The 17,231-nt window shown below is 40.8% G+C and overlaps 2 protein-coding genes across 2 annotated transcripts; both read right to left on the bottom strand.

Annotated features, from left to right (window-relative positions):
* Positions 1-1,006: 1,006 nt before the first annotated feature.
* Positions 1,007-3,526, bottom strand: LOC110333185 (protocadherin beta-6). The gene is given in 2 exon segments (XM_021214700.2): positions 1,007-1,066; positions 1,068-3,526. Coding segments are annotated over 2 exon segments (2,340 nt in total). The 5' UTR covers positions 3,371-3,526; the 3' UTR covers positions 1,007-1,029.
* Positions 3,527-7,287: 3,761 nt separating this feature from the next.
* On the bottom strand, positions 7,288-10,828 carry LOC110333177 (protocadherin beta-4-like). The gene has a single exon (XM_021214691.1). The coding sequence runs from the start codon at positions 10,670-10,672 to the stop codon at positions 8,255-8,257; it is 2,418 nt and encodes an 805-aa protein (XP_021070350.1). The 5' UTR covers positions 10,673-10,828; the 3' UTR covers positions 7,288-8,254.
* Positions 10,829-17,231: the final 6,403 nt, after the last annotated feature.

The following is a 17,231-nucleotide window of genomic DNA, read 5'->3' as shown; positions in this document are numbered from 1 at the left end:
TGCTCATACAAAATGAAAGAACACTACATCACTTACAGTGGCTTAAGTCACGAATGGTCATCTCTGGTATATTTTAGTAGCAATATAGGGTTGTATATAAGCAAATAAAATTTTGAAATACTAATTGTGGTGGTCAGTAAAGATAATAAATTAATTGATCTACTTCGGTTTGTGCACAACACATGTAAAATATGAAAGATACCTGTATCTTATGTTCAGACTTCATCAACTGTAGACAAAGCTGCTTCACCATTATATGTAGTAGATGTTCAGGCAAGGAAAACACACACATGCACAATGGAGTTGTTGATGCACAGGCATCAAGAAAAATGAAACGGGCGTTTTCAGGAATAAATGAAACTTTAGATCATTTAGGCGCAATTATCCCACTCTAATACAAGAAGCACATGAAGGCCAAGTGGGGCTTTTAGGGGATGGATGGGGAGGAAGCAGTGGGATTATAGAAGGTGGTAATTAGGAGAATGTTATCATGGTGTGGTAAGTGCATCTCTGAGAATGTCCCAATGAACATTGTACTTAGCACAGTTAATGCACAGCAGTGAAAGTTAAAAGTAAAACAAATAATACTTAGCAAGTTACATGCATAGCATCAACAAGATACAATTTGAAGTGGATATATTTCCAAATATAGTCATAAATGCAGAGGAAGAAATGATTCCTAAGAACAGTAATTGAAATGGCCATAGAAACAATAAAGTTAAACACAATAAAGTACTTATTTCCCTCTCAAATTAGTGAAGAAAAACATGCATTAAGATTGCATTGATAAAATACAAAGCAAAGAATAAAAAGGAAAAGGAAAAGGAAAAGGAAAGGAAAGGAAAGGAAAGGAAAGGAAAGGAAAGGAAAAAAGTTTTTTAAAAAACCCTACACCATTAGAGATTATGAGTAAAATCGACATAGTTATATATTCCAAGGAAAAATTGTTAAATACAAAGGTAAATATTAATAGTCAAGAAACTCATTCTTATTCAATTACCAAAACCTGGGTGATCCTAACACTGAAATTTAGTTAGATTCCTGAAGGACACTATTGCGAATAATGGTTCAGGAATTGGAAATCTGTTGTCCCAGAGTCTCCGCTCAGACACACCTCATACTGATAGCTCTGGGACAGAGTCCCCATACCGCTGACGTCCACTAAGTGGCCAGGAAAGTGCCCCTCAGGAACAGAGCAGGCACCCAGAGAGGTCTCCCTGGCCCTCCTGCACAGCCTCACCCCCACGAACAACAGCACAGACAGGAGGAAGAGAGAAGACACAGATGCCAAGGCAACAACCAGGTACAGTGTGAGCAAGTCTTCTTCCTGTGAAGAGTCCTGCCGCACCTCTGGCAGAGGCAGGTAGGGCAGAGAGAAGCCATCCACTAGCAGCACATGAAGAGTGACACTGACAGAACGCTGAGGCTCTCCATTATCCTTGACCAGCAACAGCAGCCTGTGCTTGGGTGCATCTCGTTCACTCAGCAGCCTGGTGGTGCGCACCTCGCCATTGTGCGCCCACACACTAAACAGTCCGGGTTCCGTGGCCTTGAGCAACTGGAATGACAACCAAGCATTCTGGCCAGAGTCAAAGTCCACTGCCACCACTTTGGTCACCAGGTAACCAGGCTCTGCCGCCCTGGGCAGCAGCTCAGTGCAGGGCACAGAGGCGTTCTGCATCGGGTAGAGCACAAAGGGTGCATTGTCATTGTCATCCAGCACCACCACACGCACCAGAGCCTGGCTGCTGAGCGCAGGTGAGCCTCCATCTGTAGCACTTACATGAAATTCAAAGGCCTGCAGGGCCTCATAGTCCATTGCCCTGAGAGCGAACAGCTGTCCGTTATCTGCATTGATGGAGACCAGTGAGGCAAGGGCCAGCTGGAGGTCGTGGGGCTGCAGCAGCGAGTAGGTGATGTGGGCATTGGTGCCAGAGTCTGAGTCTGTGGCACTGATGGTGCCTATGTGCAGGGCGGGGCTGTTGTTCTCTTGCACAAACAAGGTGTAGGAGGTTTGGGTGAAGGTAGGGGCATTGTCATTGATGTCCACCACCTGCACTGTTATGGTGTGCTGGGTTGTGAGCCTGGGTGTGCCCAGATCGGAGACTATGATGGTGATGTTGTACTCTTCTCTGTTCTCTCTGTCCAGTGGCCCTTCTGCCACTAAAGTGTAGTAATTTTCGAATGTAGGCTTCAAAAGAAATGGAAGTTCATTCTGAATAGAACACACCATCCTTCCATTATCCCCAGAATCTGGGTCAGAGACACTGAAAACAGCAACTACAGCCTCAGGAGCATTTTCTGGGATGGAACTAGTGAGTGAAGATATGATGAGTTTGGGGGCATTGTCATTCACATCCAACACCTGGATAGCTACAGTGCATTTTCCTGAAAGACCGCCACTGTCTGAGGCTACAATCTCCATGGTATAATATGAAGTTGCTTCAAAATCCAGTGCCCCTTTAAGACGAATCTCTCCTGTGATTTCATCTATTACAAATGGCTGAGGACCTCCCCCGCCTTGAAACAGAGAATAGGCTACATTGCCATGTATGCCAGCATCTAAATCTCTGGCAGAGACTGTGACAACTAAGGCATTGAGGGGGCTGTTCTCAGGGACCTCCACCGCATAGAGTGACTGTAAGAACTGGGGGGCATTATCATTGATGTCCAGGACTTCAATTCGAACTGTGGTGGTCCCAGACTTGGGCGGAGCACCCCCATCCAGAGCAGTGAGGATTAAAGTGAGCTCAGGCTGCTCCTCCCTGTCCAGGGCTCTGTCCAGCACCAGCTCTGGGTATTTCCTGCCATCTGTGCGACTGAGAGTTACGACATGAAAATGGAGGTTGGCACTGACTGTGTAGTTCTGAACAGCGTTGCTTCCTATGTCAGAGTCCTGAGCTGCCTTCAGAAGAAACACAGTTCCTGGCTGGGCAATTTCTTGAATTTTTAGGACCATTTCTGTGTCAGGGAACTCTGGAGAATGGTCGTTTATATCTGTGAGCTGCAAATCTGTTTGAAAGAACTGCACAGGGTTTTCCAGTATGATCTGGAAGTACAGCACACAGGGTTCTGTTGCCCCACACAGTGCTTCGCGATCTGGTTTTTCCTTCAGGAGCAAATTCCCTGTCTCTACATCTAGCTGCAAGAGGTCTTTGTTTCCTCTGTGATGGACTCGAGCCCCTCTAGTGGCCAGTTCCCCTACGCTGAAGCCCAGATCTTTTGCCAAGTGAGCTACCAAGTAACCACTCTCCATTTCTTCTGGCATGGAATATCTAATTGCCTCAGAACCAACCTCCCATAATAGAAACAATATAGCAAGAAAAACCACTTGCCTTTTCTCTGGCGTTTTTGCTAGGGTTGTCTCCATTGTCGAGCTATGATCCAAAGAGCAGTGCTTCTAAATCTTGTCGGTTTCAGTCACACAGATGTTTTGGTGAAATGACCTCGAATAAACCTTACTGAATTGCTTTCAGGAGTCCTTTCCCCTGGAACTTATGTAAATACCCCTCTTTTCCGTGAAACACTCAGCATTCTGATTCCAAGGAATGGCGTCTTGAGCATCCTGGGAGCCCCTTGTTATACAAATCCTTAGACTGCAGCGCCACCGTGTGTGCTATTCTAGTGTTGCACATAGTGCTCTCCACCTTATTCTCAGTTCAGCCCTGTTGTTTAAACATCTTTTAAGATACGGAAGTATCTCTCTATTCATGTTTTGTTCTTCGAAAACCTAAGTTCCAACACATTTGCTGCAGTAATTTTCAGTGAATGTAACTTTTTTTAATGAACAGAATAGCACGCTGATCGTAAAACCTTTTTGAATACATAAATTCAATGCAATGAATATCTACAAAATATTCGAATATTCCCAAGTTCCTTTACAATGAAATGTAGCATATGTATTAAAAAAAAGGACACAGATCTTAAGTGTTCAGAACAACAAAGAGTCACCAAGTTCATGTATTACAATAAGCAGGGTCTGGATGGATAAATATTGTGTGCCTAATCAAAAGTGTCCCCCTGCCCTCCACTGGTTTCTACTCTCTTGACTAAGCACAACACCAGCTCTTTATTAACATAGGATCTTTTGTCTTTCTTAGAACCTTTATAAAGTAGAGTCAATAAGTATTTCTCTGCTATAGTATTTTCCTTCATCAGCATTTTTTGGTAAGCTCATCTATGGTGTGCTGTTTTCCATGTTTTGTATCATTCCTCCGTGTGCTTGTGTTGTTTGTTTGCATATACTCCACAAAAGAAACATTTGGGGTTTCCATGGTTGAGTTTTATTTGTTTGTTTTTGAGACACAAGCTCTCTACATAGCCCTGGATGTTCTGGGAACTCATTCTGTAGAGCAGGCTGACCCGGAACTCACAAAGATCTTCCTGCTTCTGCCTCCTGAGTGCTGGAATTAAAATCATGCACCACCACACTGAGACCCAGGCTTGAATTTTTTTTTTTTTTGGTTTTTCGAGACAGGGTTTCTCTGTGTAGCACTGGCTGTCCTGGAACTCACTCTGTAGACCAGGCTGGCCTCGGACTCAGAAATCCGCCTGCCTCTGCCTCCTGAGTGCTTGGATTAAAGGCGTGCGCCACCATGCCCGGCCAGGCTTGAATTTTGACTAGAATCCCTATAAACAATCAAACATGTCCTATGTATAAAAATATACATATATCATATGTATCAGAGTTGCTTTGTATATTTCAAAGTGTGAAAATACATTTAGCTTCAGCAAATACTGTGAAATAGTTTCCAAAAGTAGATGATGTACTGAGCAGCCCATGATGGTTCACCCCCTGTAGTCCCAGGTCTGTGAAGACATGCCAGTTATCACAAGTTCAAGGCCTGAGTGGGATATATAGGGAGTCATGGTCTCAAAGAGATTTCTTTAAAAGCTGGGGATAAAAGTATAGTTCAATTGTAGAATGCTTACCTAGTGCACTCAGTGCATTGAGATCCATTCCCAGCAATGTGAAAAAGTTATTCTAGCAACACATGAGAATTCCAGTTACTCCATAATCTTGTCAACATTTGATGCTGTCTTTCCATTTTTAACCACTCGTGAGTATGGATATCATGATGGATATTTATTAGCACTTCTCTGGTAGTTAATGAAATTTTGCAAACTTTCACATGCTTATTGATCACTCAGATGCTGAGTTGTTTTATAGATTTGTCTATCTGAGGCGTTTGCCTGTTGACTTGGTCTGCAGAAGAACTTAAATTCTTAGCACAATCTCTGTTTGCATACACATATTGTAAATAATTTCCCCATGATATGCCTTCTATTTTAACCTTATTATGGTGTCTTTGTAAAACAAAAGTTAAATTAGTAACTTCTCCCTTTCTGAATCCCTTGAAATCACTGACCTTTTTACTGTCTGCATGCTTTGCACTTTTCAAAATGTTACATATTAAGAGTTTTTCAGCTTGGCTTCTGTGATGAATTTGTGTTTATATTTTGTCAATTGAAGTGGAAATTTCTGATTTGTTTTGAGCCTTAGTTGTGGCATGTGATGTTTTTCTGGAAATTGTTTTATGAGAGGATAATTTTGCTAATGTACACACTTAGTGATTTTCTGGAAGCATCCTAGAAAAAGGGCATGTGATGTTTTGCTAGAGTGGATGTTTGAGAGAACACATGATGTCTGCAAAGAGTGTAAATATAATCCAACAGAGAGTGGACAGTGCTGTCCCGGTATTGGTTCACCTTGCCACTCTTTGCTGATCATTGTTTGTCGTGACTTGGTAGAGAGAAACACATCAAAGAACTTCTTGTAGTATTCCTGCATCTTCTTGCCACTTCTGAGGACTCAGGCAGATTGGCAAAGCCTCAGAGTTTCTGTTGGATTGAACTGCCATTGTTGGTCCATGAATGGTGTTTGCAAGTGGATTGAGCTACGACTGCTGATTTCTGTGAGCTGAATTTCTGATATTATGATGACACAGATTGGATTCGCTCCAAATAACTGTTTCTAAACAGGTCCACATAATCTTTTGCCCTATTAACCTTTCCTTTCCACTACCTCTGATGGCAAGATGGGAGGTTAAAGCAGTCACATATGATTATTAAAGTACATTTTGAAAAACATAAGTCTACACTCAACACCTTTTCATGGATTGATAAATCATTCATTTTGGTATTGTCTAATATTCCATTTTGCAATTGCATCAGACTTTCTCAGGAAGGATCTTGGTCACTACCAGGTTTTTATAAGTGGTGTAAAAAGTTTGAATAAACACTCCTGTCCCAGTTTTTGTGTGAACATCAGTTTTCAGTCAATTTAAATATATACTAAGAAAACTGATTGCTTGATAACATGAGAGTACATTTTGTTTTGCTGCCAAGCTATCTTCTAAAATGGCAATACCCTTTTCATTCCCATGATTCAGGTGTGAAGATTCTTGGTCCTTCATGTCATCTGCAGCAGTTGATAGTTCAGTGTCCTGGAGTTTGGCCATCCTGCCTATGGTTGGGTGGTGGCATTTCATTATTTGAATTTGCTGATGTGAGCTTCTTCTCATGTGTGTATTTGTCATCTATATTAGTCAGGGTTCACTATAATATGACTTGTAGACTGTGGTCCAGCTCATCCAACCATGACTGCCTATAAATGGGTAAAGTACAACTACTTCATTTGCAGTGCAATGACCTTAAGATTTAATAATAAATAGAAGAATATAAAGGATATTTTTCAATTGCTTGTTTTCTGCCAAAAGTTCTAGGAATTTTGGAATAGTCTTACTTACATACATATAACCAGTTAGAAATCAACCAGGTCACCAGGCTTAGAAACACAACAGAATGTCACAATTACACATTAATAAATAGCTGTTGCTCTGACCTATTAACAGACAAAATAATATTCATTATTATTCATCAGTTTGACTCAAAATAATTGAAGGGTATGCTAAACAACAAAACAAAATTATTTAACACCGAAAATAGTATTTGTTGATTGATATACTCTACCCAGACACCTAGAAATGCAGAGTGAAAAGTTTTGAAACCTACTAATGAACAGAATCAAACAGAATTCCTAAACATTGAGAGAAATTTCCTCATTTGAAAGGTGGGAGAAAGTCTGGAAACATGCATGCGCGCGCACGCACACACACACACACACACACACACACACACACACACACTGTACCCTACTTGGACTCCTTTGTATGGGGAAGAAGGAAAGGATGCATGTGATGCCCTCAGTGACCTGAATTTTCCTTTTCAGAAGGGTAGGACATAATTCTGATTCTGATAACATTAAAAGAAATTACATTATATCCATGATTTAACAGTTTTATTTAATAAACCGCATGGGAAACTACACATTCTCTTTAATTTTGCCAAATATTATTTCAAAATTCCAGAACATGCACAACCTTGTAGTAAATAAATCTGCTAGCATGCATGATGCTCACAAACAAAAATTGTCACAACCTTTGTGTACATTGATATACACTTTAAATTTTAAGGCTTGGCTATTCAGGGGGGCTTAAACTGGCAATGACCACAACATAATGCTACTTTCTTCTTTTTTTAATTGGATTTTTTTCTTTATTTACATTTCAAATGTTATTCCCATTCCTGGTTTCCCCTCTGAAAAACACCCTCCCTCTTTCCTCTTTTCTCTCCACCTCCCCCTGCTCACCAACCCACCCACTCCTGCTTCCTGGCCCTGGCATTCCCCCACACTGGGGCATAGAGCCTTCACAGGACCAAGGGCCTCTCCTCCCATTGATGACCGACTACGCTATCCTCTGCTACATATGCGGCTGGAGCCATGAGTCCCACCAGGTGTACTCTTTGGTTGGTGGTTTAGTCCTTGGGAGCTCTGGGGTACTCGTTAGTTCATATTATTGTTCCTTTGTTACTTTCTAGTCACACAGAAAAATCCAGGCAACATAAGTGATTTTAAACAATCTACCTTTGAAAAGATGAAATTTAATGAGAAGAGCAGATGTCACAAATCCATACACAAACACAAGAGTTTAGTGAGATAGTTTTATATTCTAAATCTTATATAATTTGGATTATATATGCTTGTGGAAATGTTAATCACTAAGAGATACTCATGTGGAGAAAAGTATGAAATATTTTAGTACAACTAAAAGCCTAATATGTTCATATCAACAAGAAAGGAACTATCAGCACTGTAAGAGATATAAGTAGGTTAAACTAGTGGAAAACTTCATAGAAACAAGATCATTTCTTAAAAGAAAACATTTGTGCATCACTTGGGGAAATTATGTACTTAGCTGAATACAAAGCTATCCCTGCAGTGAAGATTTCCTGTAATTTCTCTCCCAGTATCCTGAACCATTAGGTTGGGGACCATAGGTTTGAGGAATTTGAACTCACCAGTCCCAGATTCTCCTGTTAGACACACGTCATACTGGTAGCTCTGGGACAGGGTCCCTGCATGGCTCACATCCACCAGGTGGCCAGGAAAGTGGCCCTCAGGCACAGAGCAGCCACCCAGAGAGGGTTCCCTGGCCCTCCTGCACAGCCTCACTCCCACGAACATCAGCACGGACAAAAGAAAGAGAGAAGACACAGAGGCCAAGGCAATGACAAGGTAGAGCGTGAGTATATCTGCTTCATCCTGTGCAGGTTCGCGCGCCACCTCAGGCAGTGGCAGGTAAGGTTGAGAGAAGCCATCCACCAGCAACACCTGCAGCGTGACACTAGCGGAGCGCGGAGGCTCTCCATTATCCTTGACCACCACTAGCAGCTTGTGCTTGGGCACATCTCGCTCGTTCAGCAGCCTGGTAGTGCGCACCTCACCATTGTGCGCCCACACACTGAACAGCCCGGGCTCCGTGGCCTTGAGCAGCTGGAATGACAGCCAGGCATTCTGGCCAGAGTCTCGGTCCACTGCCACCACCTTGGTGACCAGGTATCCGGGCTCTGCCGCTCTGGGCAGCAGCTCTGTGCAGGGTGCAGAGGCGTTCTGCATCGGGTAGAGCACGAAGGGTGCATTGTCATTGTCATCCAGCACCACCACGCGCACCAGAGCCTGTCTGCTGAGCGCGGGTGAGCCTCCATCTGTGGCACCCACATGGAATTCGAAGCCCTGCAGGGCCTCATAGTCTAGTGCACTGAGCACAAATAGCTGCCCATTGTCAGCGTTGATGGAGATGAGTGAGTGGAGGGCCAGCTGGTCATGGGGCGGCAGCAGTGAGTAGGTGATGTGGGCATTGGTGCCTGAGTCTGAGTCTGTGGCACTGATGGTGCCTATGTGCAGGGCAGGGCTGTTGTTCTCGCGGACAAACATGGTGTAGGAGGTTTGGGAGAAGGCAGGGGCGTTGTCGTTGATGTCAGACACCTGCACTGTTATGGTATGCTGAGTTGTGAGCCTGGGTGTGCCCAGGTCGGAGACTGTGATGGTGATGTTGTACTCAGCTCTGCTCTCTCTGTCCAGAGGGTTCTCTGTCACCAGGGTGTAAAAGTTCTTGTAAGAGGGTTTTAAAATGAATGGCACATGATCTGAAATAAAACAAATCATCTTCCCATTCTCTCCAGAATCTTTATCCCGTATTCGGATGATAGCAACCACAGTTTCTGGAGCATTTTCTGGGACTGAGCTGGTCAGTGAAGATATGGTCAGCTCTGGGGCATTGTCATTCACATCCAACACCTCTACCACCACAGAGCCCTTCCCAGAAAGGCCTCCTCCATCTGTGGCCTCAATTTCAACATTGTAGGATTCAGTTTTTTCAAAATCCAATTTCTTTTTCAGTCGTATTTCTCCAGTGAATTCGTTTATTGAGAAAGTTTTCTGGATTTCATCTGATGCTTGGAAGAAGCCATAGGAAACTCTCCCAAAGTTGCCAGTATCTGCATCTCGTGCTAAGACAGTCAGGATTGGGGAGTCTGGGGGACTGCTCTCTAGGACCTGTACCTCATAGGGGCTGTTCACAAACTCAGGAGCATTGTCATTGATGTCCATGATCAGGATTCGAACTAGAGCTGTTCCTGACCTCAGTGGAGACCCGCCATCCAGAGCTGTGAGGGTTAAGCTCAGCTCTGCCTGCTCCTCTCTGTCCAGGGCTCTGTCCTGCACCAACTCTGGGTATTTCTTGCCTTTACTATTATTTCGAGTGAGGACATGAAAATGAGAGTTGGGGCTGACTGTGTATTGTTGAAGCCCATTGCTGCCCACATCCAAGTCCTGGGCTAAATTTAGTGGTAACAGCGTGCCTGGCTGGCTGTTTTCTGGTAGTTTCAAGAGTAATTCTTTTTCTGGGAATTCTGGCGAGTTGTCATTTATATCCTGGATCAATAATTCTCCTTGAAAGAACTGCACTGGCTTTTCTAGGAACACTTGGAAATGCAGCAGACAGGGATCCACAGAGCCACACAGTTCTTCCCTGTCTAGTTTCTCCCTCAGAAGCAAATCTCCCGTCTCAGGATCCAGAATCAACTGCTGTTTGTCATGGTCAGACACCACCCGTGCAGACCTGGCAGCCAGCTCCCCAGCTCCCAGACCCAGATCCTTGGCCAGATGGGCTACAAAGGAGCCACTTTCTGTTTCCTCCAAGACAGAGTACCGAGTAGGCACCATGAGGACCTGATCCCAAAGCAGTAAAAAGAGGAAAGGAATCACTTGCCTGTTTCGATGATTTCTCTCCAGCTTCTCCATGGTGAAAACACGAGTGATTACATCCATTTGTTCAACAGCCTCTGAATACCTTGTATGCTAAATTCTATTTTCTTGGTTGGAAGAAACTTTGTTCATGTAGTATACCCCGGTCCAAACCCATTCAGGGTCGGGTATTCCTTCAGATGTTTCCTATATTTGCGTGGTGTTGATTCTGTCTTGCAACACAAAGGACCAAGAAGCTTTTAGCTGTTATTCACAAACCTTAGCCTGCAGCGCCACCCTGCGTTCATTTTGAAAAATTGACAGTATTTTCAAATCGGAAACCTTTTGAAAATTTCCAAAGGGACATTTAGAAGTGCTTGTGCTTATTATGTTTACGAGTGTTGTTCCTGCTTTAAGTTGCATAATTTGCAGTTATTTCTTCGTCGGGCATGTGCCAGAAGAATTTTTTAGGACGAAAGAAGAAAGTTAACTTAATTATCGACAATACTTTTGTATTTTGCATAAGCTAACCAAGCGAATTAAATCCTTTATTTTGAATTCACTTCATAATAGTTTGAAGTGTTTTCTTCTGAAGTAAGCACTCTTGAGCAATGTAAAAATTACCAAGTCATCTGTAGCACATTATCCCCCAAAAAAAGACATTATTTTTCTAAGTATAGTTTCTGTTTTCTACACTGGTGTGAATACTGCAGAAATCTATCTTGTGTCTTTCTTATGCACAGTTTCCTGTGCTTTTGAATCTTATTTCACTAAGTTATTGAATTGATTTGTGATTTATTTTAAATAAGCTGTTGCTAAAATATGCCGGTACTCTCTCACTCTGGAACTGGAAAACATGGATTATACTAATTATTGAACAAGCATCAGCTGAATAAACAAATGTACTGAAGTAGTCCCATTTACACCGGCGGCAGCACCTACCTCAAATACAGTGAAAATATAAAGTAAATATACAAAAGAATAAGCACCAAGGACCTGTCATTTTAAAGATGAAGGGGGGTCTCCAGAGCACAACAAGTACAAGTGTTCCTACACTGGCGTGAAAATTGCAGAAATCTAATTTAGCATTTAGAACATAGTAGGCAGGTTCCAGTTAGGTTTGAAGTGTTCAGGAAAAAACATGACTCCATTTTATTTTCCCAGTTCTACATGTTGACAATAAGTTTTTTAGATCACCTATTTCCAGGTCCTTTTGTAAATCAAAAACAAACAAAATCTCAGTATTGACTAACAATGTATGTCACCACATGGGGAAGAATTATTAACATTTTACAAATGAATTCGTTCCCTTCCCCATCAACTCTGTGAAATTCTTCTTTGCATTGTCCATGTTTTATAGATGTAGAAATTGAGATTTAGCTTAAATGATTTTCTCAATGTCACATACCATGTGAATCAGAAAAGTAGAATTTGAAGTTGTGTTGAAGTTACACAATCTCTTATATGCCCAAGTAGAATTAGACAGGCAAATAATTTGTACAAAGTTGTCAGTAAGTCTAAATTTCAGTCTTGGTTTGTGTGTTTGTGTACATACATATCAGGGGTGGCATATAATCTGTACTCCAGTTTTCAACTACTATTAGATTTTTTTAAAAAAAACTCTTTATCTGTCATCAGAAATAATCACCAGCCAGGAGGAATAGTGATCAACTTAGAAATCAGTGGTTTGTTGGTAAGACACATACAGTTAATTATTCTCAGTCTTGGTATATAAAACATCTATATATAGGTATTTTAAAATGATATTAGAGCCAATAAATGTTCCAACTTACAATTAAGCATCAAGAAAGGTTCCCTAACATATTATGCTCTGGATTATTTCTCCAAATTTATCAGAAAATATATATTTCTGGGAGTTAATATGATGTGCGTTGGGTGTTTTGTATGTCAGCTTGATACAATCTATAGTCATTCAAAGAGAAGGGAGCCTCAATTGAGAAAATGCCTCCGTAAGATCTGTCTGTAGACAAAACTTTTAGGCCTTTTCTTAATTAGTGATTGATAGGGGTAGCGCCCATTTTGGGTGATGCCACCCGTGGGATGGTGGTCCTCTGCTTTATAAGAAAGCAGTCAAAGCGAACCATGGGGAGCAGGGCAGTAAGCAGCATCCCTCCATGGCCTCTGCATCAGCTCCTGCCGACACGTTCCTGCCCTGCCTGAGTTCCTGTCCTAACTTCCTTTAATGATGAACAGTGATGTGGAGGTAAATAAACATTTTCCTGTCCAACTTGCTTTGAATCAGAATGTTTCATCACAACAATAGAAACAATAGAAACTAAGACAATAAGTATAAATCACCTAAAAATTGTTTCTCAGTTGGGTAAGATTGCTACAGTGAAAGACTTTTTATGGTCAATTACACCATAAGTGATTAAATAAAATATGATACTTGAAATATTTTTGTAATGTAAATATACAAAGAGAGATGGACTAGTATTCATGGAATTAAATGGCACTTTACCTACTCTCTAGTATTACGTATGCAAGAGCCTTAAGCATAACTGGAAAAAATATAAAGGTCTTTTAATAGTTTTATTAAATACCAGCATATGCTAGATAAAATATATTACATATATGTGTAGCAAGTCACATATTCAAATGTCTAATCCCTAAGTTAGAATGTTCTTTAAATCAGGAGTTATGACTCTTTCAACTTTGTTTCTGTATTTCAGATTCCTTTAATTTTCATATGAGTTTTAGGGTTGGCCCGGCAATTTCTGCAAAAAGTTAACTAGAATTTTGTAGTGAGTGTTGATCATTGAACATACAACCATTTGTGCAGAATTAAATCTTCCAGTCCATGAATATGTTGTAATTACTTAAACCTTTTTAAACTTCTTTCAGGAATGCCCCCCAGTGCTTGTTATGACATCTCATACTTTAGTGAAGTCTGGATTTTTTTCCATTTTGTTTTTGGATAATGATCTTTGTCCTGCAAACTTGCTGAACTTCTAAAATCTGTCTTTTGTAAATTCCCTACCATTTTGTTTAAATAAGGCAGCATGATATGCCATTATTTTTTCAGCTCTCAATGTGAATAATTTTATTCCTTTTCTTTCCTATTTGCAATGGCTAGAACTTCCAGTACAATGTTAAATCGAAGCAATTAAATCAAACATCTTTATTTTGAATTTTTTGCTGTTAAATAGGATGCTGTGTATGGGGTTTTGTACCTGCATTTTTAGCAGATGGATGAGTGTTCATTCTGCTCCCACCTCTTGGTGTGCTTTATTATCATAGAAAAGTGTTGCATTTTCTAAATTGCTTTTCTCCATATATTGAAATAGTTGTGTGGTTTTATCCATTATTTTACTAAGGTATATTGCACTGATTTAATTTGAATATGAACAGACATTTTAGTCCTAGGGTAATCTTTCTTGACCGTGATATGTAATCTTCATATATGCCAACTGAACTAATATCCTAGTCTTTATTTGAGAAGTTTTGAAGACACTCTTAAAGAAGATTGCTATTTCGTTTTCTTGTATTGTATTTGTCTATTTTTGTCACAATGGGACTACTACCATCCTCCTGAGTTGATGAGTACTTTCTGTCCCTCTACTTTATGAAAAAAATTTAAGTATTGGTGTTAATTCTTTAATATTTGGTAGATTTGTATGTGAAGATATCTTGTTCTTGGACTTCGTGAAAATCTTTTACTACTAACAAGAATTAATTATGGGTCTATTCTCACTTTCTATTTCTTCTTTAGTCAATTTTAGCAGTGTGTGTTTCTATGAATTTTCTTTTAGTTAATCTTGATTTTATAAATAGTTTCCATGAAATGTATGAGGATTTTCTTATAATCTCCCTGTTCTATGTAGGTTACAATACCCCTCTATTATTCCACATTTTGGTAAATTGAATCTTCTTTATTCCTGGGTTAACCCTGGGTAAATTTATGGGTTTTCTCGATTATGGCAATATGCTAACCTTTGCTACAGTTGATTTGTACTTCTGCCATTTTTCATTTTCTAATTCATTGATTCCATCCACTCTGATGTTCTTTTGCCATTGGTGTTTAGAATGTTCTCATTATTCAAATGTTTTCTTTTTTCCTTTATTTGAGACTGGTTCAAAAAAACCCACCTGGCTTTATACCCACCAAAAATACAGGTCTTGCCTTAAAGTAGAAGTATGACTGTACTGACTGGTTTCATGTGTCAACGTGACACAAGCTGGAGTTATCACAGAGAAAGGAGCCTCCCTTGAGGAAATACCTCCATGAGATCCACTTGTAAGGCATTTTCTCAGTTAGTGATCAAGGGTGGGAGGGCCCATTATGGGTGGTGCCTTCCCTGGACTGGTACTCATGGCTTCTATAAGAAAACAAGCTGAGCAAGCCAGTAAATAACATCCCTCCATGGTCTCTACATCAACTCCTGCTTCCTGACCTGCTTGAGTTCCAATTATGAATTCCTTTGGTGATGAACAGCAAAGTGGAAGTGTAAGCTGAATAAACCCTTTCCTCCCCTGCTTGTTTCTTGGTCATGATGTTTTATGAAGGAATAAAACCCCCGACTTAGACAAATTGGTACCAGAAGTGTGGTATTCCTGTGGTAAACTGATCATGTTTTGGGGAGGACTGTGGAAGGACTTTGGAATTTTGGGCTAAAGATCCATTCGGTGTTAAGATCTTTGTGGGATGTTCTGTAGGAGCTTGGAAGATAATGTTGAGAACAGTGCAGAAGATAGAGGCCTGGCTTATGAAATTTCAGAGGAAAGATTAAAGATTTTTATCAGTGTCATTGCTGTTTTGTTTGTGAAGATTCTGTGGTTTTCGGTTAACTGGGGCTGAAGAATCAGCTGTGACTAACAAGATACAAGAACTACTAAAGTGAAACCTTTGCATTACTGGGACTATTGATGCTGGTTGGCTGGAACTAAGAAATTAGTGGTGATTAAGAAGAGACCAGCATCACTGAGGTGAAATCTTCTGGGAAGAGTTTGCTGAGAGCACAAAGAGGCTGTGTTCCAAATATAGCCAAGGTTGTACCTCCTGCTTTGTCTGGACTTGGGAATATGTAAGTGCCACCCAGATGGTATTGGTTTTGAAGGCATGAAGTGGTCATGCAGAGAAGCTGAGGCTAGGCCCTGTGACAGGCCATGGAAGGCCATTGGTGAAGGTGCAGCCTCAGTTGCAATTGATGGTTCAGGACTGAAGGGGCCTTTGCAAAGTAGTGGAGGCTTTCCACCATAAAAAGAATCTATGAGAAGCTCTTGGTGAAGCCTAGTTGCGGCAGAAGACAGCAGTGTTTTGGAGATGCCAGTACCATGAGATGATCACCAAGAAAAGCAGCAGCAGTGGAGTACAGGCAGCTGGAGCCTAGAGGACGAGGTGTGTGCTACAAAGCTGGAGAAGTGACCCAAGCCCTTGGAGGAGCCCAGAAGATTGTGAGTGGATCCCAGGCATTGGACAGATGGGGTTTGATTTTGCTTATGATTGTGACTTGCCCAGATATTTTCCCCCCAGAAGGAAGAAAGTATTTTAGTGGAGCCCTCAGTTTAGGAACTTTGAATTGTAAAAAGACTTTGAATTTTAAAAGAGATTGGGTATTTAAAAGGTATTGAAATTTTAATATATAAGAATTTGTAAATACTGTGGGACTTTTAGAGTTATTTAGATCTTGGAGGTAAATAAGAAAGTAAGGGTTGAGGCTTAATAGTGATGTGTTTGTGTGTCAAGTTGACAAGGGTCAATTGTACTGACTGGTTTTGTGTTTCAACTTGACACAAGCTGGTGTTATCACAGAGAAAGGAGCTTCAGTTGGGGAAGTGCCTCCATGAGATCCAGCTGTGGGGCATTTTCTCAGTTGGTGATCCAGGGAAAAGGGCCAATTGTGGGTGGTGCCATACCTGGGCTGTTAATCTTGGGTTCTATAAAAGAGCAGGCTGAGCAAGCCAGGGGAAGCAAGCCAGTAAAGAACATCCCTCCATGGCCTCTGCATCAGCTCCTTCTCCTAACCTGCTTGAGTTCCAGTCCTGACTTCTTTTGGTGATGAACAACAATGTGGAAGTGTAAGCTGAATAAACCCTTCCCTCCCCAACTTGCTTCTTGATGATGATGTTTTGTGCTAGAAAACCCTGATTAAAATGGTGAATTTCTTATTCTGAGATTAAAAAAAAAAAGAAAGTGTTATTTTCTCCTATAATTTTCTTCTAAGTGTAACTTTAATTATACATCATACATTTTGGCATGTTGTATTTTCACATTTCAGTCATTTCAGGGGATTTTTTAAATCATGTCTCTTGTGATTTCTTATATGCTTGCTTTATTGACTGCTTAGAAATACATTGATTTCCTTACATTTTTGAATTTTCTTAATTTCTAACTTAATTCCATTTTTAAATTCAGTCTTGAACCTGCTCCATGGAATTGAAGGTCCCTACATGTTTATGACAATTCTTATCTCCTCAGTTAATATCTCTGTACACACCCTCACACCACACCCAAAGGCGTGCCTCATTAATGATGTAGATGGTTTTCTTACTCCAATCAAATTAATTAAATGAAATTGAATATTACTTGTGTCAAGTTTTGTTTAATTTGTTGTGATGTGTGATCTCAATTGTTAACTTGATGAAATCTGGAGTCACCTGAGGCATACACCTCTGGGCACGT

Source organism: Mus pahari, chromosome 15 (genome assembly GCF_900095145.1).
Source record: "Mus pahari chromosome 15, PAHARI_EIJ_v1.1, whole genome shotgun sequence".
Taxonomy (NCBI): domain Eukaryota; kingdom Metazoa; phylum Chordata; class Mammalia; order Rodentia; family Muridae; genus Mus; species Mus pahari.
This window is presented reverse-complemented; position numbering and strand designations above follow the sequence as displayed.